At 37.3% G+C, this 26669-nt stretch overlaps 4 protein-coding genes, 1 long non-coding RNA gene and 1 pseudogene across 13 annotated transcripts; 2 read left to right on the forward strand and 4 right to left on the reverse strand.

Annotated features, from left to right (window-relative positions):
• The first annotated feature begins 773 nt into the window (after window positions 1–773).
• LOC104716448 (vacuolar lysine transporter YPQ1-like) lies at window positions 774–3491 on the forward strand. 5 transcript variants are annotated; one of them, XR_015569307.1, is made up of 11 exons: window positions 774–1112; window positions 1211–1253; window positions 1342–1368; window positions 1553–1651; window positions 1736–1848; window positions 2119–2305; window positions 2400–2501; window positions 2590–2685; window positions 2772–2812; window positions 2920–3069; window positions 3175–3491. XR_015569307.1 is itself a non-coding variant. In XM_010433823.3 (11 exons), exons 1-11 carry the CDS (start codon window positions 880–882, stop codon window positions 3280–3282), a joined length of 1179 nt encoding a protein of 392 aa, XP_010432125.1. In that variant the 5' UTR covers window positions 774–879; the 3' UTR covers window positions 3283–3491. The 5 variants fall into 5 exon arrangements, 2 of the variants coding, with proteins under 2 accessions (XP_010432125.1, XP_019086376.1); XR_015569309.1 differs by having other exon boundaries at window positions 2404–2501; XM_010433823.3 differs by having other exon boundaries at window positions 2792–2812.
• Window positions 3492–6692: 3201 nt separating this feature from the next.
• On the reverse strand, window positions 6693–10922 carry LOC109126913 (putative F-box/kelch-repeat protein At3g24610; annotated as a pseudogene). The gene is made up of 2 exons (XR_015569050.1): window positions 10017–10922; window positions 6693–8261 (listed from the first exon to the last, which is right to left on the reverse strand). The product of XR_015569050.1 is annotated as a putative F-box/kelch-repeat protein At3g24610 (transcript).
• A 536-nt stretch (window positions 10923–11458) lies between these two features.
• LOC109124888 (fatty acid elongase 3-like) lies at window positions 11459–12729 on the reverse strand. The gene has a single exon (XM_010433825.3). It carries the CDS (start codon window positions 12563–12565, stop codon window positions 11660–11662), a length of 906 nt encoding a protein of 301 aa, XP_010432127.1. The 5' UTR covers window positions 12566–12729; the 3' UTR covers window positions 11459–11659.
• A 1293-nt stretch (window positions 12730–14022) lies between these two features.
• Window positions 14023–16094, reverse strand: LOC104716451 (calcium uniporter protein 4, mitochondrial-like). Of its 3 annotated transcripts, XM_087468248.1 has the most exons (3): window positions 15390–16087; window positions 15064–15157; window positions 14023–14763 (listed from the first exon to the last, which is right to left on the reverse strand). In XM_087468248.1, the coding sequence occupies exons 1-2, from the start codon at window positions 15966–15968 to the stop codon at window positions 15095–15097; spliced, it is 642 nt and encodes a 213-aa protein (XP_087324374.1). In that variant the 5' UTR covers window positions 15969–16087; the 3' UTR covers window positions 14023–14763; window positions 15064–15094. The 3 variants fall into 3 exon arrangements, with proteins under 3 accessions (XP_087324374.1, XP_010432132.1, XP_087324373.1); XM_010433830.3 differs by lacking the exon at window positions 15064–15157 and having other exon boundaries at window positions 15390–16094; XM_087468247.1 differs by having other exon boundaries at window positions 14023–15157; window positions 15390–16086.
• A 1611-nt stretch (window positions 16095–17705) lies between these two features.
• LOC104716452 (uncharacterized) lies at window positions 17706–19858 on the reverse strand. 2 transcript variants are annotated; one of them, XR_756052.3, is made up of 3 exons: window positions 18809–19858; window positions 18553–18715; window positions 17706–18081 (listed from the first exon to the last, which is right to left on the reverse strand). It is a non-coding gene; the product is annotated as an uncharacterized LOC104716452 (long non-coding RNA). The 2 variants fall into 2 exon arrangements; XR_015568734.1 differs by having other exon boundaries at window positions 18553–18709; window positions 18809–19854.
• A 5261-nt stretch (window positions 19859–25119) lies between these two features.
• On the forward strand, window positions 25120–25914 carry LOC147935718 (uncharacterized). Its single transcript, XM_087470235.1, has one exon. The coding sequence runs from the start codon at window positions 25120–25122 to the stop codon at window positions 25912–25914; it is 795 nt and encodes a 264-aa protein (XP_087326361.1).
• The last annotated feature ends 755 nt before the right edge of the window (window positions 25915–26669 follow it).

Consider the following 26669-nt stretch of genomic DNA (forward strand, 5'->3'; position numbering starts at 1 on the left):
CTAGCGTCAACATCATGGAGTTATTCCAATAAGTTTCTCGTACACTTCGAAGTTTGAACCATAAAATAATCAATACTACCAAGAAAAAAGACAAATTAGTAAACGGGATTAGATTTGGTTTTCAATTTCAAAATTTCAACCGAAAGAATTACATATATACTCTGTGACTTTCACAACCATTAAATTAGAATTAACCAAAGAAGTACAATATATAATGAAGACGAATACATAAGTTTCTGTTTAATCTGATGACATTTTCTTACGGCTTACGGTTTAGTTCATAGCCTCATAGGAATCTATTACTCAAATCAAATGTTAGAGAATATGAAAAAGAATATACCTAACAAACCGTGCAAAAAAAGACTGAACATCTGAGAGATTCAGCATATAAAAAGAGAATATGCCTCATTATTAATCATACATCCACCGTTTTCTTCAGCCGGTTGAAAGAAGATTCTTAGTTATGTACTATGTCAGTTTGTGCACTTTGGTATCATCATGGTCTTAGCTTTTAATCTTACGTAGTTAATGTCAGATATCGATTTTACTACATAAACAACTTGGTAATGCTTCTTAATCCACTAGTATAGTACGCAAATAATTATAATATATAAGACTAATTATAGTCTAAGAGATTCGAAAACGTTACAAGCTTTGATTTGGCTAATACGCAGCACGATACAGTTCATCAAGTAAAATAAATGGTCCCAAGTATATGATGAATACATGTATCTTATTAGACATATATATCTCTCTCCTATCTCCTTTAACATGATTTTGTCATTTTCTTCACCCATTATCCTATATAATAATCTAGACCCTCGGAGAGAGAGAGAGATACAAACAGATAATATATAGAGAGAGAAAGAACTAAGAGAGATGGTGTTGGTGTATGAAGGTTACTGCTTAAAGGAGAAGAAGGCATGCGTGAGATGGGTAGAGAGATACTTCGACGACTGTCTCTGTAACATAAACGACGACGTTTCGTTCGCACTTGGAATCGCTAGCCTCATCTGTTGGGGGGTCGCAGAGATTCCTCAGATCATCACTAACTTCCGTACAAAGTCAAGTCACGGTGTCTCTCTCTCCTTCCTCCTCGCTTGGGTTGCCGGGTCTGTATACACTCACCATCATCTTCAATTTTCATCAGTTATGATAGTAACCAAGTCTCTTCTAACGTTATTTATATGATTTTCATCAATCGGTGCAGTGACATCTTCAATCTCGTCGGTTGTCTTCTTGAACCAGCTACTGTAAGTTACACAAACATCTATGATCTGATAAACATATTATTTCATTTTTATTGTCGTTTTCTCAAATTTTGTCGTCTTTATTCAACAGTTGCCGACTCAGCTCTACACAGCCTTGGTAACATCGTCGTCTTCTCGCCGCATAAACATATGTCGCCACAAAGCTTACGTGTCTTTTCCATGAAATTATTATAGTATAGATTTTCTCGGGATTGTTTATTTTGATTCAACCGCCATAAGTTTTATTCTATTTACAATTTTAGCCCCTTAATTTCACTTTCTTTCAACTTTTTTGCTTATAGCTTTACACCGTGAGCACTGTGGTATTGGTGATCCAGACTATTTACTACGATTACATCTACAGACTTTGTAGACATGGACGCACTAAGATCTGTCAAACGGTAATTATATATAGTGCTAATCATAAAATTTTAAGCTGATTACATTGTTAGGTGTTAATTAATTATCATAACTATTTTGTTAAGGATGAGGAAGATGAAGAGAAGAGACCATTGAAACCACCGAAGACGACGGGATCTGCTATTTCCATCCCAAGAGGATCTTACAAAGATTCTCCTCGGAGAGAGTTCTATTACACGTACGGATTCTTTATTTAGTTTACTCTAATTTGATTGACTACGAGTAAGTTAAAGTTTGTGACATTAGTTTCATATATAATGCGTCATAGATTTTTTATTATATACTATTGCTTTTCCCCTGCCCACTCTGTTTTTTTCTTGTCGTTTTCTCAAGATTTTGTAGAAACAGATGAAAAGAGTAACCATTTTTAAAATAAAATTATTAAATAATTGCTGATGAAATCTAGAACCTATACATTAGTTTAATTCAATTGTGACTATATGTTCAGGTCGGCAAGATCGTTGGCAGGAAGCGGAACACCTCCATCAAGATCATCGTACTTTCGAGTGGCTAAGAGTGGGCCTTCGGCTTTGGCAATAGAAAATGGTTCTTCATCGGATGAAGATGAGACAATGTCTACGTGTCCTGTCATAGCAACTAAAACCATTACCCAACCAAGGCCAATACCTAGACCGGTTTGTGATTTATTTTTACTTAGCGAACTAAAAAAACCACTTAAGGGTTGAAAGAACAACAAATATTGACCCATTCTGGACTTCTTGTTCTCAGGCAGGTTTCGGAACGTTTTTGGCTGCATCGGCAAGTCTTCCGCTTCAGGCCAAAAGCTTAGCTGAAAAGTACGCACATGCTTCAAGCAGACGGCTTCTAAATGTGCGTGACTAATAGCATTTCGTTGTTTTCTACTGTATGAGTGAAAATGCGAGAAAGTGACTTTCAAAACATTGTTGTCTCTGTGCAGGAAAGAATAGTAGAGCATAGCGCGTTGGGACAATGGTTGGGATGGCTAATGGCCGCCATTTACATGGGCGGACGCATCCCTCAGATTTGGCTCAACGTAGGCCATCTTTAGCAAATCTTGATTCATATTTTTTATTTGCTTGTTGTTTATGATATTGGATACTAATCTGATTCTTTACCCAGGACGATGTCTCTACAACTAGATCAAAAGAGGAAGCGTTGAGGTAAAAAACACTAGAACTACAAGGCAACCAACAAACAAATATTAAGTATAATTAACTGTAATTGTAGTATGTGATCTAATTAAAAATATGGTTTGATAATTTGGCAGGGTATGAATCCACTTATGTTTGTATTCGCGCTTGTAGCCAATGCAACATATGTTGGTAGTATTCTTGTCCGAACAACTGAATGGGACAACATCAAACCAAACCTCCCTTGGTTGCTTGATGCTATTGTCTGCGTCGTACTCGATCTATTTGTATCCTTTCTAACTATTTTCACAATCTCAAAAATGAAAAATAAGAATGATCACATTCCCATTATGTTTTTATTTTGCTACCTTAATCCAAAAAAAACGTAACAGATAATATTGCAGTATATCTACTACAAGTATTGCAGGTCAGAGAGCATAAAAACTGAAGAAGACGGCTATGGAGATTATGTCCAAGCAAGCAAAACTTTTGTTTCGTGAATCACTATTTGATTTTCTTTTGGTCTTTCTTTTAAGTACTAGGTGATACCCCGTGCTACAGCACGAAATTATATATTTTGTTAGTTACTTTTTTTTTTGTAATTTATATTTTTGTAATATAGTTTTTTTTTACTATTTTCTTTATTAATGTTTATTTGTATATTTGGGGTTATACAGTAAATTGGAAATTCTAATAGTAGTTTGTAAAATGTAGATTTTCACGAAAACAGACACACCGTAATATTGGATAGTAGTTTTGTAAGAGAATAGACACTCCACAATATCGGATAATAGTTTTGTATGAGGATAGACACACCACAATATCAGATAGTAGTTTTGTAAAAATATGAGTTTTTCTTTATTTTGGTTTGTTGTCAAAAGAGGAGAAGCTGCTTGTTAAATTTTAGTGTGAGATATTTCAATGGTTAGGAAACCATTGTATTTATAGCGAGATTAGGTATATTTAGGTTATCATTTAGAAGTTAATATTTGATATTTCAAATATTAATAAAATTGTAAAAAAACCAATTTAATTTATAGTTTGATAAAAATACCTGTTTTAACTGGTTTAACTCAAACTTTTTTTAGATTTTAAAAATTTTAAGAGTAAAAATAATAATATTACTTAAATATTTTATAAAATTAAATATATTATAATATTTTAAACTTTCGATGGAGTTCAAATATTTATAATAATTTAAACATTCTATAAAAATTTAAATATTTATAATCTTTTAAACTTTTTATAAAAACGTAAATATATTATAATATATATATTTACTTTTTAAAATTTTAAATATGCTCCAATATAGAACCAAATTAAACTGTTAAATTTGGATACCTGATAAATCAAGCTTCCTACTCATTTGTACTCAAAACATATTAGTCATATATTTATAGTGATTATGAATCATATTCCAAAATATTTAGTTGATGTGGAATATACAGTACACATTTTTTGTAAATTAGTTTACAACTTTACATATATATAATTTCTGCGTTTTTTATTCTTTCCATATATACTAATCATAATTAATTACTATAATTTCGTTAAGGAAATATTGAAAAATCTAAACTAAATGATGATTTGTTTTTATTTAATTGTATTAAGTTGATTTTTTGTTTCCGTAAATATCTCACAATATAAAAGCAAATCAAATAAGTTTACATATATATACAATTTCGTATTTAATCTATTGATTATTTTGTATCAACAAAGTCACAATCCATAAGTATTAAAGATTTCTCCTTATTATTAATATTTGTAATAATTATAGGGATTAAGTATGATAGTAGTTAATATTCGATATTACTGAAGCCATTAAATACTCGGATAGCATTTTTCTTATTTATAGGGATTCTACCTCTGTTTGGCGACATGAATAATTATTCTAAAAACAAAGAATATACAGGATCCGAATATTATAATCCTGGATTACAAACGGATCCGCGAGTTTTATTTCTTCTATTACCGGGTTAAAGAGGATCCGCGTCCCGACCCGATCATAATTAAGTGGACGATTAAGGGGTATAATGTTTATTTATTGAAATCGAAACTATAGAGTAATTTAATTAAATTAAATTATTCTCTAATCATTTTTAATGAAAAACGTACCAAAACAAAATTATAGTCCAAATTGAGTCTAGTGGTACTTCTACTTTACATTATTGATCACAACGTTCCAATGGGCCTTTACTAATTGGGTTCATAATTTTTCTTTATCCATAATTAGTTTTTAGATTAGTGAAAATTTCTTAATTACTTTACTAATTGGAACCACCCAGTGACAGTTTCAACCTTCAATTAAAAAAATACGCAATGTTATGGACTTGGCATATTATATATGCATGCCTGCATGCATCTTCTTAATTACTATATGCACGTAAGACAATGATCAAATTTTATTTCGGACTCTAATGCACAAGTTACAAAAAAAAAAAAAAAAAAAAAAAAAAAAAATCATTTGTCAAATTGAGTAATAGTATTTGTTCATGTGTTGCATAAATTTTGTACATTGGCTGTCTTTTTTTTTTATATATATCCATTGAATGCAATTTGATCGTTCTTTAAGTGATATCATAGTTAGTTTAGTTTATTTTATATTTTTGGCTGAAGCAATTATATATCATATAGTTTGGTCTTAAATAGTTTATCCATCTTAGTCAGCAACTCTTTCCACAGATACATATAAATCGAAGAAGATTAAAAAAAAACTAATGATGTTATGTAAACAAAAAATCATACAAAGAAACTAATGAGAGAATGGCTGCAATAATCATACCACCAATTGAGCACTGCACATGATTTTTTATATATCTAAACGGAAGAACTGAGGAAGATATAAATAATGATTGGAATCTAAATTATTACCATCAATTGAGATGGTTTAATTTAAGAATATATATTAGTTTTTTGAAGATAAATCCCAAGATCTAGTCATCTAGAGGGAGAAAAAAATTTGACGACAAAGAACAAAAGAAAACATGTTTTTGACTCTCTCGTTAGTCAGAGTCGGTCAAGCTCTGAAACAAAAATTTAAACTTACCTATAATTTTTTGTATCGAACCTGTACACCGATCCCTTCCAAATAGGTAAATTGCCTTCTTTGTAAAGTCAAAAAAGTATTGGACGAGGTACAACTCTCTTCGTTTATGTTTGAGTAATTATGTAACTTCTGATCATTATTCTCTTATTCAATATTTGAAGGCAATTACCTATGTGGAGAAGATCAATGTACAGGTTCGGGAGTTAGCTGATGTCATCTCAAATGTCTCCGAGCCTGTGTATCTTCGACACTGTAAGATTGTCTGGATGGATCATGCGACATGCTGCTGTGGACTTTATTCCCAACTGTATGCCGAAGAGATCTTGTTGCAACCGTCTCCTCTCAAAAGCCTTGTAGGTTAGCAGCACTAGGCATAGAGATTGTCTAGTTCTCTGTTAGCATGTTTTTTCAGATAACTTTGTCTATAAATTTTCTCACTTCGTGAACCTTGTATAAATCTTTTTTTGTCGGCATAAAGAATATATATTAGTAGAAGAGAAGAGAAAGAGTTGATATATCGCAACTGATACTCACATCACGTGTGTCACTAGCACCATTTTGACCAACTTTTTTTGTTTATTAGGAAGTCAATATAGAATTTGATGATCCATTGCTATTGCGAGGTTAATGAATTGGGTAACATTGCAGTTTCCTATATTCTTATTTTCCTTCTTTTGGCTGTACCTAGAGATGTTTTTGCATCTTACAAGGGCGTCCCTTAACATCCTCGCTTAGGTCCTGATTTATTTGTAAAAATATTCTTTGTTCATTTGCTGGAAATAATTTGTTTAAAAAATGTACGAGTAGTAAATTGGGATCTATGTATATTGCACCTGCACTGTATAATAATTAAACAAATTAAGAAAATCCAAACTAATTCGATTCATTAACTTTCGCGTTTTTTCTAGATGTATGGAAACACAATGAAGTTTATATACAGAAATAAGATGTTACATGAGAGAGATGAATCGACAAGACAAATAAGATGACCCTTTTTAATCAGAATGTATAGAGCCCAATAATCATATCATTCTAACACTCCCCTCGATCACATTGCAAAATAAGGATTTTCTTAGGAATGGACTGCAACAACAGAGGAAAAATCGAGAAAGTGAAGGGGACACTGGAAAAGTCGAAGCAAAATTTCAGACAAAATGGCGAACTAAGCAATGACATTTTTACTTTACCTTCGAGAATATCAATAAGACATCGCATTATCTCTATGTCATCTTCGAAGCTTTTAGATTTTATTTTGCCAAACAAGACGAGAGCACAAATGAGACGGAGGCAAAAAGTAAGAGAAGACCAAAAAAAGAGACGGTTCCTGTTAACATATGATTCATGTTGTTGTTACATCACTCTCAATGTCACGAGTATCTACCATCCAAAACAGAGATAGATTCAACTTTTTGTTTGACGATTAACTATCCTCAACTATTTGTATCGTATATATATGTATCCTGGCTGAAATTATACCCCCACATGGAAGAAATACAAGTATCTGTAGCAGACATCTGAATGCTAGATTCAGTTTCCACATGTAATTTGGCCATGTGCAGATAAATGCCAGATAACATCTACACACAATGCTTCTCAAAGTTAAAAGAAATCAAATACTAACCTTCACCTAGGACTGTGCTTTCATCATAACGAGATTATAGAGGAGAACTAGATTTAACAATTGCAATTTTAAACCACCAAACTATGCACAATCGTACAAAATTTCATCCTTGACTATAATCATTTACAGTTTTGTTTCCAAACTGTGCACAATCCTACAAATTTCATCCTTAACCTTAGGCACTTGCGTTCGTTACAGCAGGGTCCGGACAAAACTTAATGCACCAAAATGGCGAGCTAAGCAATTCCACATATATAGAGAGAGCAACGATAAAGCAAACAATAACCAAACATTGAGTCATATGTGATATAATTAATAGTTCAAACAAGGATTGAGAAGATTAACTGGAATATCACCGCTATATGAGTTTGAAGACAGCACTGGACCACTCAGTATTCCCGCAGATATAGCATCCTGGCGCCTCTCCATGGAAACCTCGGCAGAGCAAAGCTCATATTCTCAGAATCTCCAAGATGTGCGTTCCAGGAGATAACAATGTTCCCAAGTTGATTGATGGGAACATCACACATTCACACACGGACAGAATTAGAGAATAAGACCTTAACGCTATATGAATTTGAGAGACGATCAAGACTGAAGACAACATTGGACCACTCAATCTTCCCCCAAATCTCGTTACCATCCCGCCTCTCTAAAGAAATCTCTGCAGACCAACGCTCCATTGTCTCAGAATTTGCAAGATGCGCGTTCCAGAAGATGACAATGTTTCCAACCGAGTTACTACAGAGTCTGCTAATTTCATATCTGACTTTGGTCTTTGTTGACCGTTGATACTAAGATTTTTGTGTCTCCTAGTAGGTTCAATTAACCTTATACAGTTGTAATACTTAAGGTGTCAATCCAGTTGGGAAACTTTACTAACAATTAAAATGCAATCAAGAAATCACAAGTCAAGCCAATTCAAATAGAGTGTTTGTCTAACAGTCCTAGAATGATGACAATACAAAAACAGAAATGAGTCACAGAACTAGAAACGAGAATGCATGACGAGAAACTAAAATGAATGAAAACGGAGACGAGTCTAAGCATGAACTAAAAATCAAGAAACGAAACAGTCTCAGGAATGTAATAAAAATCAGAAAGAAAGAAGTCCTAAGGATGGGAGTAATTGATGTCGGTGGAGTATCCTAGTCTATAGAGTGTTTAACATACCACAAACAAACTATCCCTAAACAATGAACATCACAACTTCGCTAATCCAATCTCTTGACAAAAGCTACTCAAACTCAACCACTTCCAAACCTAGCTCTCGCTAGAGAAACATGATCAAGCATGGTATGAAAAACAAGTTCATTCACGTCAACAAACATCCTAGACAACTAATCTCTTAGGCTAGGAACGTAAGTCTCTGGCACTAGTTGGTCAGACATTTCATCGAACACCTTTTGGGTGCGGAAATGTCTAAAACCTAGTTCCAATTGATCAGAGAGAAACAAGTATTTCTAACTCTAGTCCAGAAGGGAATCATACAAATCAAAGCTTAAACACTCTACATCCTAAGATTCTCCACCTAATCTATCTCATCCTCAAGAACTACTACACTACTCAGATCCGAAAATCATCATCAAAGATGCAAACCCAGAAAACATTGAAACAAGCATTCTTAGATAGATTTAAAAGTAAATAACAACTTGTAAAAGAAATCAAATGAAAATACTGAATAAACTCAAAGATGTCGGAATAGTCTGAGAACGTTTTTTGGTGGCTAGGGTAAAACCTTCAGAACAAAACGAGATAAAAGATTCCTCTCAGCAAAGACTTAACAAAATGTATATATAGTAGTCCAACATGGAAAGCCCTAAAACTTAAAATGACAAGGTAAAGCGTTGGTTTGGTAATCTCCTGAAGCGTGTGAAACCAAACGTCTTTCTTCCCATCATGTGCGATCGAGTCCGTGCGCGTCGAATGGAATGCGTGGCGGGAGAGCATGGCTCGATCAAACAAGCTGGAACGCGTGGCGGGGGAGCATGGCTCGATCAAACAAGCTGGAGTGCGTGGCGGGGGAGCATGGCTCGATCAGACAAGCTGGAGTGCGTGGCAGGGGAGCATGGCTCGATCAAACAAGCTGGAGTGCGTGGCGGGAGAGCATGGCTCGAGCGTGGTGTATACGCATTCACTAAAACGATGATAAGTCTTGAACCATACCTCCGATTGGCTTGAAATAAACGGCGTTGGAAAGATAACTCAATTCTCTACAACTTTGATGAAGACGTCGAAAGCTAAATCCCACTCGAGTGGAACGGCTCGAACGGATGGCTCGATTGACGCTTCCCAGAGATGGATCGGACGACAATGGCTCGGACGACAATGGCTCGAACGACAATGGCTCGGACGAGAATGACTTCCAACGTCTCCTAAATACCTGAAATACTCCAAAATGCACAATGTATGCAAGGATGATGCAAAAACTACCTAAACATGCAAAGTGTATAGAAAGGACTAGAAAATGAAGCAAAACAATGTGTTATCCTAGCTAAATGCATGATAAATATATGCTAAGGAGAGACAAAATATAAACATATCAACCGTTCATCAAAGGTATCGACGATGATGTATCTAGAACTAGAGAGATACAATTGCAGCTCTTCCAAACCTTTCACATCCTTCCAATCCAACTCATCTGGCTGACACCACCGTATCCTCCCGCGAGTACCACGACAGTATAACAATTTCCCAATGACACACCAATCGTGTCTGTTTCCTAGCTTGGAATCTCTCTTCCCGCTTCTCCAAAATTTACCTTCACTTGGCAAAAGGTTGAAGCTCTGGTCATCGTCATCCACGGCGTAAACCTTCTTCTCCTCCTCTATCACCACAATTTGGTTGATATTATGTGCCAACTTGGGAGTAGTGAAGTAACTACACCAAGTTTGGGTCTTTGGATCGAATACCTCCGCCCAGTTTGAGGAATCATCAACTTCCTCTCTTCGGCACCCTCCAAAAACGTAAATCTTTCCGTCTACTAGGCTTACCGAGGGGGAAACACGAGCCATCTTCATGGACGGGACGCAACACCATCTCTGAGAGAAACAGTCGAGGAACAAGACTTCGGGAGTTGGATCGCCGTTTATGATTCCACCAATTACATAGATTCCCCAATCCACCACCACGAAAGAGGATGACTCTGGAGCCAAACAGGGGTGCGATGGGATCGGCTTCAGCCAAGGGTACCTGTGAGGACGAACCAACGTGGGGTTGGGTCAGGTAAGATCCGCAAGTAGACGTAGAAAGACGCCTCCGTGCAACCAATGAGTGATCGCGAGCGGCAGAGCTCAGGGGAAGCCACAAAAGTGCGGTGTCTCTTGGAGACGAGAGATAAGGCTGCTTGGTCCAATCTCGAGGCGAGCCAAGTAACTCACAACCACCTCGTCCGACAATCCAGACCACGACGGAGACGCCTCTTTCATCTTCTTCCTCCTTTTATCTTCTGGCTCGGCGTAATTGGACGACATCGTCGTCGACTGCTCTAGCATTCCCAATTCACAACTCTGTACACCAAAAATTACAGATCTCCACGATCTGATTTATTGGTTATGGATTGATATCAATCTTTTCTTGCGATAAAATTTCTCCTTCTTTAGATCGGCGGATCTGGTGAAGAGAGAGACGGTTTCCGACACAAACTAGTTTATAAACTTGTATGGTTTTTTAACAAAAAAAAAAAGTAAAGGAAGAAACAAGTAGTACTTGTACTTTTTCCTACTTTTTTACTCTGTACTTGTACCTTTTCTTTTACTCTGTACTTGTGATTTTGCTTTGTCTTGTAGTTGTCGGCCTAAGGTATTTGACTTGTATTTGGGTATTTAGACAAACTGGAGAAATCAAATTTACATATCTGGGCCTCATTATTCTGTAAGCTCTTTTACTATGGGATTTAATAATACACATTTGGGCCTTATTACTATGCAGGCTTTGATCTTCCTCATCCAATCCACCATTCCCTTTAAACCTAGTAAACCTTCTTGTCATGCCGTATTTTGGACGTAAATAATCTAAGCCCTTGCATTACTTAGTTAAAAAAGTGGTCTATAATCAATTAATTTACTACTAGGTGTACACCATACTAGAGTAAATTAATAATACACAAAACTAGATTAAGGAGACGGAGATAATTAGATCAAGTTATCAATTTTCCAAGTAAAAGAAAAAAATTGGATTTGGTTTGCTTTGTTGAGTATCTAAAGGATCATCAACCCATGATGAGATTCTTCTCCGTTACGTTGGCTGGTAATTCAATCTCCGGCGAAGTGTTGTTGATACGGCGTCGCATAGGAGAATGCATTCTCAAATAAAAGTTGAGGAAAAGCAACAAAATCGCACCGTTGAGAACCGAGTTTAAACCCCACGCGCCGATCCCATTGCATCCACCTTTAAAGAGGTGCATCGTAAGAACCCCAGCGTGAGACACGAGATTGCAGCCCACGAGAACCAACTGACAATTCACCACAAACGAAGGGAAAGCCAAACCGGGTAAACCAAACCCGGTCCAGAATCTGTACCCGTAAACCACCGAGTAAACCAGCGTCGTCGATAAAATCGCTAGAATCTGGTACGACTGCGAGAATTCGAGCCAGAGGAACGACGTGAAGGCCATGGCGGAGTTGCAGAAGAGCTGTGACACGGCGAGTCTCCGGCGACGCAAAACGGCGAAGATCGTACGAAACATGTGGAGGAAACGTGTGAGGTAAAACGCGTATGACCAAAAGAAGACACGACCGGAGGGACGAGTCCCGAGAGGGAAGCAGAGAAGCCACTGGAGAGGAGTGGCGGTTTTGCTCCGCCGCCAGAACCACCGTGTATCACGGATCTCCGCGGCGGCTGAGAGGAGAATTCCGGCGAAAATGGTGGCGGAGAGAAGTGACATGAGAAGGCTGTGGAGTTCGGGGATGTGGCCTAAAGGAACGGACCGGTTACGGCGGAGTACGGCGGAGAGGATGATGTGGAGGGTGGAGGAGACGGCGATGTAGAGAGATATTGAGGTGAAGAGGAAAGACCACGTGGAGCCCCATGATTGGCTGTTGCTCCAACGGAACCCGACGATGTATGGATGCTCTGAGAGGTAGTATGTGAGAGAGTTGATCAGAGCCGTTGACATGGTTTGATTTTGATCGGACGGTGTCGGTGATGGTGGTGATCACGGTGACTCTTCTTCTTTCTCTCGAGTGTGTCTCTAGCTTATATGTGTGCGTGCATCTTTTTTTACATATTTAAGCTTTTTAAAAAGGATGATTTATATCGTTTTCGTTTTCCCAATAATTGGTGTAACGAAATGGCCGGTCTTTTCATGAAAGCAAAATAATGTGGACCAATATTAATTGTCATATTAAATTTCCAATGTGAATTGATTTTGTTAAACGTTAATGAAAATTACGGTCTTAATTGAATTTTACCTTTATAGTCGAAATAGCAAACTATATTTGAATAGAAAAATTGGTACACGTCAAGTTGATCATTAGATTAGATACATTAACGTTTAAGTGTCTATGTCTAGATAAAAAAAGCAGGTGGGAAAACCAAAGAAGAACCTCTCTGGACATAAACTGTGTCTATATCTTCGTGGTTAAGAGTTTAATTAGTTTACTCAAGGAGGGGTAGATGAGAAAGAGAGCATTACTTTAAAAAGTTAAAACAACATGTAAACATCGGAATATGCGACCTGGCGATTGTTACGAAGATGAATCATCAGTAAGGCACAGTAACGAGTTATTAATTTATTTCACACAATTTGATGACCAGCTAAGATAAATCAAGATAATTTGATACGTATCGAATAAATTTAGTAAAAAAAAGTTGTCCTAATTGTTGTTTTGGCAATACGTACGCGTTATAGTACTTCTTTTTATTCTTATGAGTTAAAGAAATTATTTATTGCGTTTAAGTACCAAACAATGAAACAATGGATTAAACTATTAAACTAGTATCCTAATCGTTATTATGGAAGGAACTGTAATATACATCTCTTTCACTATGAGTAATTCGGTTTTGTCCACGTGATATTATTTTCAACAAAGTGACTCTTTTTCTTTTGTCTCATTTTCTTGTGGCCTACCAAACTCAGATTTTTTAGTTTACACGGTCGTAGTTCATTTCCTTGTGAATTAATCAAAAGGAGACTTGGACGGTGAACATACAACAACTACTCCCACGCAGAACATGCTCTACCCATCATTAATGTAAGTCCGACGTTATTAAGCATATGTTATACATGTTCTATTTAGAAACTAATACTGTACTATCATTTAGAAGCTCCATGGAAAACGGATACGTGGTATTTATAAGAACACAACGACTGAATACATAATGTATACATAAGCTCTCCTCACCTAAAGCCAATGATTTGGCTAGGGATATTGCTTTAAGTGTTACACGGGATGGACGATTCACGTTATATTTGGCTTTGGGTGGTCCGGCATGGTTACACAACTTGATTGAGGGTGACAAACGCGATGGAGATTGAGTTCTTGCACGTTTTGGATTGCTCTTTTTTCAGGATTTTGTCTTTAATTTTTGTCAAGTTTTCATTTTGCTTCAATTTTGTTCCCAAACTTCTAGTTAATTTATAAAAGCAGCCTTAAAAAAAAAAAAAAGGGGGTTTGATATATATATGATAGAGGTTTATCACAGTATATCATTACAAATGATTCTTTTTATCTACTCTTCGAAATTACATAAGCCGCACTATTAGAACCTTTTTTTCTCTGTCTTATTCTCTTTTTTTTTTTTTTTATTGTCCCTAGAAAGATTATGCAGTTATCAAAATAGTTGTTGTACACAATTTTGGGGGTCAGTTTTTATCTTTCTCAGGTTAGGTAGGATAAGGAAACACCAAAAAAATCAATTCTGTAGAGTTCCAAGAATCTTGGAAACAGCAGCAGAAGGTTTGGGATTAAACAGCTTCTTCAGCTCATCGTACCTCCCAACATCAAAATCCTGAGTTTTCATCAGTTTCCTCTGTCTAGCCTCAAACCTGCTTTGGTAAAACCCTTCAAAGGAAGGCTCCCTCGATGTCCTGAGGAAAAAAGTGTAACCCGCCATGAAATATACCGATGTGACATAGAAACAGATTGGCTCCATAACATCCCAGGTGAGATCCCAGAACGTTAGCCTCATGAACCCTGCGGTCTGGATGATCAAGTAACCTAGACCAGCCCAAAGCTCTCTTCTCACCAAAGAATGTGCTTTCTCGTCTATGACCGTCTTTATGGCTTCAAGCTCTTTTAGTTCATTTCTTCTTGGGTCATTTGGGCTACGGATCTGTGGTAAAGGAAGCAAGCCTTCAATGGACTTGGTTACCTGATCACACACAGGAAAAAGACCAAAATCAGAAAACTGTTGGGTAAAACAAGAACTTCACCTCCTCTTTTAAGCTTTAGTGACAGGAATAACATTCAAAACACACAAAACAGCTTATGATCAGCGATACTAATGACTAATTTTTGAATTAGTCCACCCTCATAAGAAAAGGCACCGATGAGCAAAGAAACCATAGAAACAGAGAACAACACACAACTAAAACTTAAATCAATTATCTTTCCCATCAGATTTGATGACCAGTTATGCAATTTTTTTTTTCTTTGGGTTTTGGTATCAAACCCAAGGCCTCCATAGAAAGTGTTCCTCTTTGTCACCACTTCAAACTGAGAACCCTCCTACATGCATCTAGGTGACACAGAGGTTTCCGAATCTCCTGTTGAGAATTCGATGCACAAGAAAAGAATTCAACCGTAACAAACAAACAAAAAAAAAATATATCAGTTTTCAATAGCTTCCAAATCAAATCAAACCAACAAAGAAACGTACAAAAAACTTTGAAGGAACCTAACTGCTCTTTTGTTTAACAACACACACAACAAACACGAAGGTCGTATCATGCAAATGGAAGAGAAACATAAAACAAGAGGAGGGAGAAGAAGTTATACCTGATCAGGTCTTAAACAAACAGAATCACCCAAAACGATTACGTTTCCAGAATCGTCAAGCATCTTAGCGATCCAAGGTCCTTGAGAAGGATCCAACGAAGAATCACTACAAACACGTACGAAATCAGAGTAACGAATCCAGATTTTCCCGGTCTCCAACAGCTTCGTTTTAACAACTTCGATCTGTGACGCTCTTAGCAACTTCTTAACGTCTTGCACTGTAAGCCCCAACGACTCCGTCTCCTCCTTATCCTTCTCCACCATCCGATGATGAGAAAGCCCGTCTAATCGGATCCTGTCCTTGTTCACATCCATTTCTCGAAGCTTCTCAATCAAACCCTCCCCAATCGACATCTTCATAGTACCATCCGCCCGACTCATTGAGATTTTGTGCAAAAACCTCCTAGAAATCGTCAAATCACCAGGCTCCGGATCAATCGTGGCTTCTCCTAGATCGTTAGGAACCCTAGTTCGCAGGGCTAACGAAGAAGACGAGATACGACAGTTCATTAAACCCTGCGACGCCATTTTTGACATATTGAACAAACGATGCGACAAAAGCTTATTCATCATCACCATTGCAAATACAAAGAGAAAAAAAAAGAAAATGAATTTGATTTTCAATAAACTTAGTTGAGAAAATTGAAACAGCAAGTAAGAGCTTTATATAGGTAACCAAAGTCCTCTGTTACAGAACAGAACATTACGTTAACTCTTCTCTCAAAGTCTTGTTGTGCCGGAAGATCATACACGTCAGCAGAGATATCACGAGATATTCAATATTACGCTGCCTTTTCGTGAATATGAGCTCGAGATTTTGATAGCTGACTACCGTCCACGTGGTTGGATTTATGTTGATGATACGGCGGTGCCTCCATAACCGTCCGATTTACATTTCCTCCTTTTTTATTTATTAACATATCTCAAATAAATTTTTTGGAAAACAGATTTAGGAAAAAAAAAGGCAAAAACGTGTCGCCACATTTTCTGTTTTATCTTGTTTACGTGTAGTTAATGAGAAGTTTATCTCTTGCATTTAGTACGTCAATGGTAATATTAAAGCGATTATTATTATTTTGGGTGATGTAATAATGTCTATATAAGGAAACACAGATTTTTTTTTCTTTTTTAAACAATGACGTGTTGCCACATTTTTCTGTTTTTAACTTTTTATCTTTTACAACTAGTAAGTGTGATGTAATAATGTGTGTGTATGGTAATTTTTAACACACGGACGTGTCGCCACATTTTCTGTTTTATCTTCTAAAATGGTGAGTTACAATTTACAAGAAATATAAAATTTTGTGTGTGTAAACGAATATTATCATCGGTTTGTGTCTAAAATACATTATGAACTGGTTTAATACAAATTGGTGAGGTTTTAATTGTTGGTTTAAAGTTTTGGTTTAGGTTTATATGGCGCTTGTAAATAATGAGCTCTTGAATTCATTTCCCCAAATGAGTATGGTTACCCTTAAAATGGTAATATCTCTAAATATAAATTAGTCTTATCTCCAAAGATTAATCATGATTCTTGGATAACCTGTAAGACTAATGAAACATATAGTATAATACTAGTAAGAATCATGATTAATGTTTGGAGATATGACTAATTTATAAAAATCTTTAAATAAAAATTAGTCTTATTGTGTGGGATAATTATGTATTTCATTTCACTTAGAAAAACAACAAGAGAAACACATGGGATGATCTCTCTACCATTAGGGCAACAATATCGGTAGTATCTTAGGAAAAGGTTGTTAAACACTGTTTTAGTTTTTTATGAATTAATTGTGTTTTGTTTTGAATATAAGAACCCATGAACTCTTAGTTAAAATTTTCTCCTTCAATGGTAGGTTCTAATTTTGGGTTTCTTATTTTTGAAAATAATGTTTTTTGAAATTTAAGAATTTTAAATAGAATAGAAGTAAGATTTTATAATAACAGAAAATATTGTGTGGGATAATTATGTATTTCATTTCACTTAGAAAAACAACAAGACAAACACATGGGATGATCTCTCTACCATTAGGGCAACAATATCGGTAGTATCTTAGGAAGAGGTTGTTAAACACTGTTTTAGTTTTTTATGAATTAATTGTGTTTTGTTTTGAATATAAGAACCCATGAACTCTTAGTTAAAATTTTCTCCTCCAATGTAAGTTCTAATTTTGGGTTTTTTATTTTTGAAAATAATGTTTTTTGAAATTTAAGAATTTTAAATAGAATAGAAGTAAGATTTTATAATAACAGAAAATATTACATTTAATTAATTTTAGAACATACAAAACATAATTAAAACGTTAATACATACAATAGAATAGAAGTGCAATTCATATTTTATTACTTATTGATGTATCCATAAATTTAGTGTGCAAAGAAAATAAAATAAATAAAAATAAATGGTTTTGAAACCCAAATATTTTTCACCCATGATGTTTGTTTTCATGAGAAACTCAAAACTCACAATACCACAAAAGAAAAAAAAACTGAAAGTAAAATTTACCAAACCATTACAAGGACTTAGAGCTCATATAGCAGAGATACTTATGAATTTCTTCACTCGGCTCTAGATTGACCAGCTCGAGAAGAGAGGATGATACCAACAATGAGACCGTACAGCGCAAGTGCTTCAGCAAATATGAGAATCAGAATCATTCCCACGAACAACTTTGGTTGTTGCGCATTGGCTCTGCATCACACAAAGACACAAGATTACAAAGACAAACACACTAACATTATAACACACACATAGCAACGATATCAGGAGCTACTGCTAACTCATATACCCTTAGATTCTCACATCCAGTAACAACAACTAACACAACCAATTTCTAACAGAAAAGTAAAAGACTTTACGATACCAAATCAAGAAAGAACAGCTCTAGTATGAAAAGAACTAAGCTTTCGTGATATTGAATCAATCAAAAACTACCTTGATGTTCAACTTCATCATCACAGGTTCATAAAGTTTGAATATTTTCGTGACTCAAAGTATGAACAAAGAATCGAGATTTGACAGAGAATCAAACCAAACCAAACAAGCCTAAGATATGTTTAAGAAAAAAGTTCAACATCTTAGAACAAATTGAATTAGCCAGCCTATAGATAATATCATCTTGGAAAAAATGACAACACTATGATCTGTATTAGTGTTTTTTACCTTCCAGTACCGAGTTTCTCAACTGCTTGAACAAGTGCTTCTACCTCAGTAACTGTGAAAGGTCGACGGATTCTGCGGTGTGCAGCCTGCTGCTGCTGTTCACTTTTTTTTGGGTTTACGACAAAGTGGTCCAGGAGACAAGTCAGTAAAGTGCTCACTGCGTCTACCAATCAATACGCAGAAACTCATAGTAAATTTACAGAACAGATGAAATTTCCCGGAAACAAGCCAAGAAGACCAAGACCTCTGATCTTACCGTCACAAAGGGGACCTGGCTCTGCACTCGCTTTACCGCTTTTTCTACAGCAATTTTCAACAGAAGCAGATGAAACTTACAGACAAATAGGTAGAGTTTTAATTGATGGTAGCAAGCAATCCTGGATCCTGACTGATCTTGTTGTCATTTCCTAGAAAGTTGTAGTAAGCAAAACAAAACTCAAGACAAATGATGAATCTTCAATTTATTCCCAACAAGTCTGATCAAAGAAATCATGGTTTAACCAAATAAACACTTAGATTACATATCTTTAAAGTAGTCTCTGCTAATCAGAAACCAACCACAGGAAACTCCACTAAACAGAGTTTAGAGTTTCCGAGTTTTACATTCAAATCCCATCTTAATCAGTCAATCTTATAGAGAGACAAATAATCTGATTATCGCATATCATAAGTTCTCCAGCTTCAGTAACAGAAGAAGCCGAGAGAGAACAATGAAAAGCCATTAACAACAACAATACAAAGCAAAGACTTTTTTGTTTTTCAGATTACATAATCCGACCACTCGGATATATGCGATGTCTGGTCCATAATCAAACCAGGAATCTTATCATGCGTTTTCGGATTATCTTTACCACCAAGCAACCTCGCCGGATTTCCAACAGCCGTCGTACGAGGCGGCACATCTTTCAACACAACCGATCCAGCACCAATCGTCTTCCTTGCTGGACTTAGATTTCTCTCACTTCATCTCTAATGCAACAAAGTCCCGATAGAAAAGCACGTAACCTACCCTACCCTACCCAGATTCAAATCAAATCCACCGACCAAGCCAGAGAATCTTCAACGATTATAATTAATCCACTCTAAAACTTTCCGATGAATCGCCCTTCTCTCCATTCCCATCGAATCGTCTTCTCTCCATTCCCAATTGAATCCAAACGGTCCTTCGATTCCAAACCTTGAAGCTTCTGATTCCAAATTGTTTTCTCGTTTGGGAGATTCAATTGTGAGAGAAAGAGAGAGAAAGAGAGGAGAAGTAATAAAATCAATCTTTCTAATTTTTTTTTTTCTTTTGTATTTTTTATTAGCCTCACAGACAGTTGAGTATACTATATAAAGGGAGATCTTACATTTTTTCTTTTGTTTTGATTTTTTTTTTAACAAAGCATTAAGAACTCCTCTATCAACCTCTCTATCAACCTCCGATGGATAAAGTCTTACATACACAACCCACGAAAACTCAACAAATTTCTCTCCTATGTATACTCTCCGAGGAGCCATGAAGAAGTCTATTATCCAGATCTCACCCACCTTGCTTCTCTAATAGCAGCAACGTCCATCCTTTTAACCACTGGTACAACGGTAACTCCCAAACCTTTTTTCAAATTTCTCATCGAATAACCTAGATCTGAAAGCTTCCCCTAAACCAAAATCTAATCTGTGTTATGCGAATGAGATAATCCAAGGCTACTGATTTCCCCACTGCATTTACTCCTCCCCAACCGATTAGCCAAACCTTTTTAAACCTTTTGTTTCAAGCAAAAACCAATTTCCCGCCTTTTTGTTCTCTACCGTATCCTTCTCACCGTCTCCTGTACTGCAAAACACCATTGCAAACCGTATTCCACACTATCTCAAAGGAAAAGAGATCCAACAAGACTATTCCCCCCACCTCACAAGAGAATCCGATCCCCTGATCTTGACACTTTAGATCTAATCCAAGATAACTCCCTCACAGTCATTGGCCGACTCACAAACCCAACTATCCAGCGCATGTGGGCTCTGTTCTCTTTCCTACTAAATCGTTGGAACCTACATGGTAAAGCATCAAGATCAGACCTGGGACAAGAGATCTTACAATTCACCTTTGAAACTGAGGAGGATATACTATAAGTTCTAGCAAACCGACATTACCATTTTGACCACTGGATGGTCATAGTCCAGCGCTGGGAACCCATTACATCCCCTTCTTTCCCATCCCATATCCATTTCTGGCTCGAGATCCAACGGATACCAAAACACTATTGGAAAAAGGAAATGGTTTTCTCTATAGGGGAAGCTCTAGGAGAAATCCTAGACTGGGATATTACTCCCTCCTCTATCCTTCTCCAAATCCTCCTGAACAGTCTAGAACCCCTCACAAAGGAGACAATTGTCGAATTTGCTGATGGAAGCGAAACCCTACTCAACCTGGCCTACAAAAACCTCAAAAACCATTGTTCTCACTGTCAACGACTCACACATGACAAAACAGCTTGTCCAGGTCTACGAGAATTAAGGAAAGAACCAGAAGCCCCAAGAAAACAACAGATACCTCTGGTCTCACAGCAGTCAATCTCCACGAACTACTATACTCCTCAGGACAACTTCCTACCACCAAGAGAGCAACACCAGGTGCCTGGAAACTCTTCCCTACACCGGTTTAACCACCTGTCAAGGAGAAAAAGCCCTGAAAACAGAAGTTATAACCATGGAGGTATCACCTCTCCTAGACAACATACTCAGTCATCGAGGGAGCACAACGAAATAATCTTTAGAGCAAAATCACCTAATAGACCAGCTCCCAGCCGCTTCAGGAGAACTCACCAGACTGGCCCCCATCTCACCTCTGAACCTGCAGCTCGCAATCTGCAGTGGAGGGAAAAATCTAAATCAACCACATATCTAAATGATGAGAATTTTGTCTCGTCTAGAACTAGAAGGCCCCTTTTGGAGAGAAATATAGTAAGTCATGAACCGTAAACTCTAATCAAAACATGAGTATGGCCCTTGGAGAGCCAAACCAGGCTATTACTAGTGTGCAACCACAAGCGACACAACAAACAAGGGAACAAATAATGAATGACCTCCAAGAAGTTACCATTCAATACATTTCATGCCCTGATCCAGGTGAAAGTGCTGCGAGAAGAATGCGAGTCCTCCAGAGTGAGTCGGACAATATGATGGAAGAAACTGCCAATGCTATTCTGGCATCAAACCAGATAGCTATCCCCCAGATGTCAGTACCCCCCGCAGAAATACATTCTGATGCAAATCAGTTATCCAACCCTTCAAGCGAACCTGTTACGCTACAAAAGAACTCAGGTGAGTCTTGCAGAAGAAGTCGAGGTTGCCCTCCAAGTCAAAAACAAAAAGGAAAAATAAGCCAACCACTACGTAGAGTTAAGACACAAAAAAGAATTTTTACCCAAGGCTCTCCTCGGAAATCACATGCTCGTACCACCACCTCTTCAAGAGCGGGTGCTTCAAAGTCCAGTCAGAAGAAAACAACCAAACAAGCAACAGGTGCACAAAAGGCGAGAGCTCAAACTCCAGGGAGTCATGTAGTGCAACAACCCCCATCCTCTAGCCCTCCTAGAATCTCCCTGATCCCTACAAGCAAGAAGAAAAAGACGGATTTTCATAAACCGCCATTCTCTCTTCTTTAAGAATGGCGAGCTGGAACTGTTGTGGATTGGGGAACCCCATAACAGTTCAAAGAATCCGGGAGATCAGGAAAAAGATCTTCCCAGATGTGTTGTTTCTTATGGAAACTAAAAACTCACCCGACTCAGTGCTGAAAACTTTGCAATGGCTTGACTACCCCCACCATCACCTAGTTCCCCCTGAAAATCCAGCTGCGGGTGGTCTTGCACTCTTTTGGAAATCTAATATAGAACTTGAGATCATCCATTCTAGTCATCACTTCATAGATACAAAAATTAAAGCAAAAGGACGTGAGTTTTTCTCTACCTCATGTATGGTGAACCGGATCAATCAAAGAGACACCAAGTACATATTTCAAGCGGGCCTCCTGCCCGCGGGCCTAGCCCATTTAGTATCATGGCGGGGCGGGCTTGGACATCATTTTTTGTGTCCTTGAAATAGCGGGCCTAGCGGATTAGTCCATCACGGGTCGCGGGTTGAAGCGGGCTAACCCGTTGTGGATTGCGGGTTTGCGGCTCGACCCGTCAAAGTCTGAAACCTTTCTTTGAACTTTGAACCTTTTGTTTCACTTAGAGTCTGTAAAGGTTTTAGAATAAAACTTACAATCGAAAACCCTAAATTAAGAGTGTTTTCATTGTTTAACAAGGAAACTGAAAAGTCTTTTTATTTTTTACGACTTACGACTCAAAGTCTCAAACATAGAGGTGAGAATTTTCGTTTGTGAATTGTGAGTATCATTGGAGGCTTGGAAGCTGAAGCCATACACATCTGAACATATCTATAATGGTAATGTTTCATACTTATCCTTGACCTTTGATTGCATTCTGTTTTGAACTTTTGATTTTTCATTTTAGTGTTCTAAGTTGCAGGTTTAGTGTTCTAAGTTGTAGGTTTAGTGTTTTGAACTTTTGATTTTCCAGTTTAGTGTTCTAAGTTGCAGGTTTATGTATCCTTGACCTTTGATTGCATTCTGTTTTGAACTTTTGATTTTTCAGTTTTAGTGTTCTAACATTTGATTTTCAGTTTAGTATTCTAAGTTGCAGTTTTGGTCATGTCTGATTGATAAACGATCTATTCATGTTTCAAATTATGTTTTAGTAATAGAATTTTTTATTTTTGTTTTGATAGGAGTCGCATGACTCATATGAAAAGAGGTCAATAGACCTGGAATCTCAGAGATTTATCAATGGTGCAAATGCTGAACATGAGAGCAGAGCGTTTAATGGATCAAAAATATCTGCAAAGCAAAGAAAAAAAGTGAGTGCTGCACCAGAAGCATCTAAGAAGGAGAAACAGAAACAGAAAGTGAGTTATGGACCATAAGCACCTAAAACTCAGAAAACTCAGAAAACTCAGAAAAGAAAAGTCATTGAGGTTGCTGATGATGATGATCTTGACGAAGATGCTAATGATGATGAGGGATTTATTAATGTTGATGAAGATTCTGACAAGGGAAGGTCATCAGAACCAAAAAAAAAAGCAGCACTCAGAAGTATGGGATCAATTCTCAGTGATTAAGAAGGTTAACAACTTGGGTATTGGTGAAGAAAGAGCTGTGTGCAAATATTGCAAAAAGGATTATGTGTTCAATGCACACAAAAATGGTACAAACACATACAAACGCCATTTGGAAAAATGTAAGTTTATGCTTAGAGATGGGGATATTGGTAAGATGATGGTTGATTCAGAAGCGAGATTGCAAGCTAGGAAGATTGATCAACATGTTTTCCGGGAAATGGTAGCTAAGTCTATTTATCCAACATGATCTCCCATTTTCTTATGTGGAATATGAGAGAGTTAGGGCTGTTTGGAAGTATTTAAATGCGGATGTGAAGTTTTTCTGTCGGAATACAGCTGCAGCAGATGTTTACAAGTTTTATGAGAGTGAGATGGGTAACTTGAAGAGAGAATTGACTAATGTTCCTGGAAGGATTAGCTTCACTACTGACTTGTGGACTGCAATCACTCATGAGGGCTATATGTGTTTAACAACACATTACATCGACATAAATTGGAAGCTGAAAAACAAGATCTTAGTGTTTACTGCTTTACCTCCTCCACATACAGGTACACACTTAGCGATGGAGATCCTAGAGAAATGGAAGATTGAGGGAATTGATAAAAAAGTTTTCTCCATCAAAGTAGACAATGCTAGCAACAATGATTCAATGCAAGACATCGTCAAAGCAAGAATCCGAGTTCTGTAGCCATAGTAACTGAAGAATAAATTAGCAACCTGTGAAAAAAAATTGCTCTTGAAACCTGCAACCTTGTTTTCATCATTCTTTGATTTTTCTGCAACTATCAGCATTATCTTTATTCTTTAAGAGGAAAAAACATTTTTGATGGCATGATCAACAACAAAATTCACAATTTCTGTTGTTGATTGTGTGTTTCAAACTTTCTTTCAAATTAGAAATCCATGCCATGACACATACATCATACCAACTCCAAGATTTCCTATCAAAAGAAATACAGAGCTGCTAATTGCTGATCATACAAATCAAACATCAAAATGAACAAAAACTCAGAATGAAAACTAAAAACCAAGAATGTACACAATGCCCGCGGGCTGGACAGATAACCCGCTGGGTCTTGCGGGGCGGGTCTGGACATATATATTCTGACCGCTGTCCTAAACGGGCCGGTCCGCAGCGGTCCAAAAAAAAATTGTCCTTGGCGGGGCGGGCTAGATGGGCGCGGGTTGGCCCGTTTGACACCTCTAACACCAAGCCTGGACCCATCTCCAAAAGTATGCTTTGGACAGAACAGGACCATGGTTCATCACAGGTAACTTCATTCACGGATCTACGATCGTTTATGTCCGCTTGTGATCTTTATGACCTGAAACATTCATGAAATTTCCTCACTTGGAGGGGTTAGAGACACTCACATGTAGTAAGATGTCGGTTAGACAGAGCAATGGCAAACAGTGATTGGATCCTAGCTTATCCCTCAGGTAGAAGTGAATACCTTAGGTTCGAAGGTTCTGACCACAAACCCTTGATATCTTCCTTTGATCCTGTCAAACGACACCATAAAAGTCTCTTTCGATATGATAGGAGACTCAAAGAAAACCCTGAGATTAACCAGATTGTCTCTGAGGTATGGAATATGGATCCTGATGCTTCCATTGAGCACCGGTTACATCTTTACAGATTAGCAATAATCCAATGGAGTAAACTCCAACACAAAAATAGTCAGCAAGAGATCTCCTCCCTCCAAGATCAACTGGAAGAAGCTATGTGTGATGATAATACCTGCCAACCCACCATCGAGTCTATCAATCAGAAGTTGTTAGTAGCCTATAAAAGAGAAGAAGAATATTGGAAACAACGTAGCAGGCAACTCTGGCTCACCTTAGGAGACAAGAACTCTGGTTACTTTCATGCGGCTACAAAAAATAGAAAAGCATTGAATAATATCTCTGTCCTAGAATCAACCTCGGGAACAAAAGTATATGAGGAGAAAGAGATTGTGAAAGTGATCTCAGATTACTATCAGGATATATTCACCTCTCAGGATGGAGACAGGACGACAGTGGCAAAAGAAGCTTTAACACCGTGTGTCACCAATGAAATGAATGAGAGATTGATCTCTATACCAACCTCACTAGAAATCAAACAGGCCTGCTTCTCGATCCACCCTGAGAAAGCACCAGGACCAGATGGCTTCTCAGCTAGTTTTTTTCCAAACGAATTGGTCTTCAGTGGGTGAGGCTATCATCGCAGAGATTCAAGCTTTCTTCATATCAGGTTCCCTGCCAACAAAGATCAACCATACTCATGTCAGACTCATCCCAAAAACCATTGTGGCTAAAAAAATAGCCGATTACAGACCAATAGCTCTATGTTCAGTCTACTATAAGATCATTTCAAAACTATTGGCTAAGAGATTAAAACCTGTCTTGCATTGTTGCATCTCGGAAAATCAATCAGCCTTTGTGCCTCAAAGAGCCATAGCGAATAACGTCCCCATCACACATGAAGCACTGCAATATCTGAAGACATCCGGAGCTGAAAAGAGATGTTTCATGGGGGTGAAAACAGACATAAGTAAAGCATATGACAGGTTAGAATGGGATTTCATAAAAGCAGCCTTGATATAATTAGGTTTTCACAATACCTGGATAAATTGGATTATGCAATGCGTATCCACTGTGTCGTATTCCTTCCTCATCAATGGACAAGCTAAAAGCTTAGTCAATCCCCAACGTGGAATCAGACAAGGTGATCCGCTATCCCCCTACCTGTTCATTATTTGCAGTGAGGTTCTGTCAGGAATATGCTTAAAAGCTCAACATTAAGGAAACTTACAAGGTCTACGAGTGGCAAAAGGAAGCCCTAGAGTAAATCACCTACTTTTCGCTGATGATACCATGTTCTTCATACGCTCTGACCCCAACAGCTGTCAAACACTCCGAAGGATCCTAAAAAAGTATGAAGCAGCCTCGGGGCAAAAGATAAATCAAG

Source organism: Camelina sativa, chromosome 10 (genome assembly GCF_030686135.1).
Source record: "Camelina sativa cultivar CO46 ecotype springtype chromosome 10, ASM3068613v1".
Classification (NCBI taxonomy): Eukaryota; Viridiplantae; Streptophyta; class Magnoliopsida; order Brassicales; family Brassicaceae; genus Camelina; species Camelina sativa.

Excerpts from the sequence above, each read along its gene's own strand:
- LOC147935718 (XM_087470235.1), top strand. The coding sequence starts at position 25,120 with ATGGCAAACAGTGATTGGATCCTAGCTTATCCCTCAGGTAGAAGTGAA.
- LOC104716451 (XM_010433830.3), bottom strand. The coding sequence starts at position 15,968 with ATGGTGATGATGAATAAGCTTTTGTCGCATCGTTTGTTCAATATGTCA. Across the intron at positions 14,764-15,389 it reads TTTGTTTAAGACCTGATCAG|GTAACCAAGTCCATTGAAGG; the intron begins GTATAACTTCTT and ends GTGTGTGATCAG.
- LOC104716448 (XM_010433823.3), top strand. The coding sequence starts at position 880 with ATGGTGTTGGTGTATGAAGGTTACTGCTTAAAGGAGAAGAAGGCATGC. Across the intron at positions 1,369-1,552 it reads CTCAGCTCTACACAGCCTTG|CTTTACACCGTGAGCACTGT; the intron begins GTAACATCGTCG and ends TTTTGCTTATAG. Across the intron at positions 2,502-2,589 it reads CAAGCAGACGGCTTCTAAAT|GAAAGAATAGTAGAGCATAG; the intron begins GTGCGTGACTAA and ends GTCTCTGTGCAG.
- LOC109124888 (XM_010433825.3), bottom strand. The coding sequence starts at position 12,565 with ATGTCAACGGCTCTGATCAACTCTCTCACATACTACCTCTCAGAGCAT.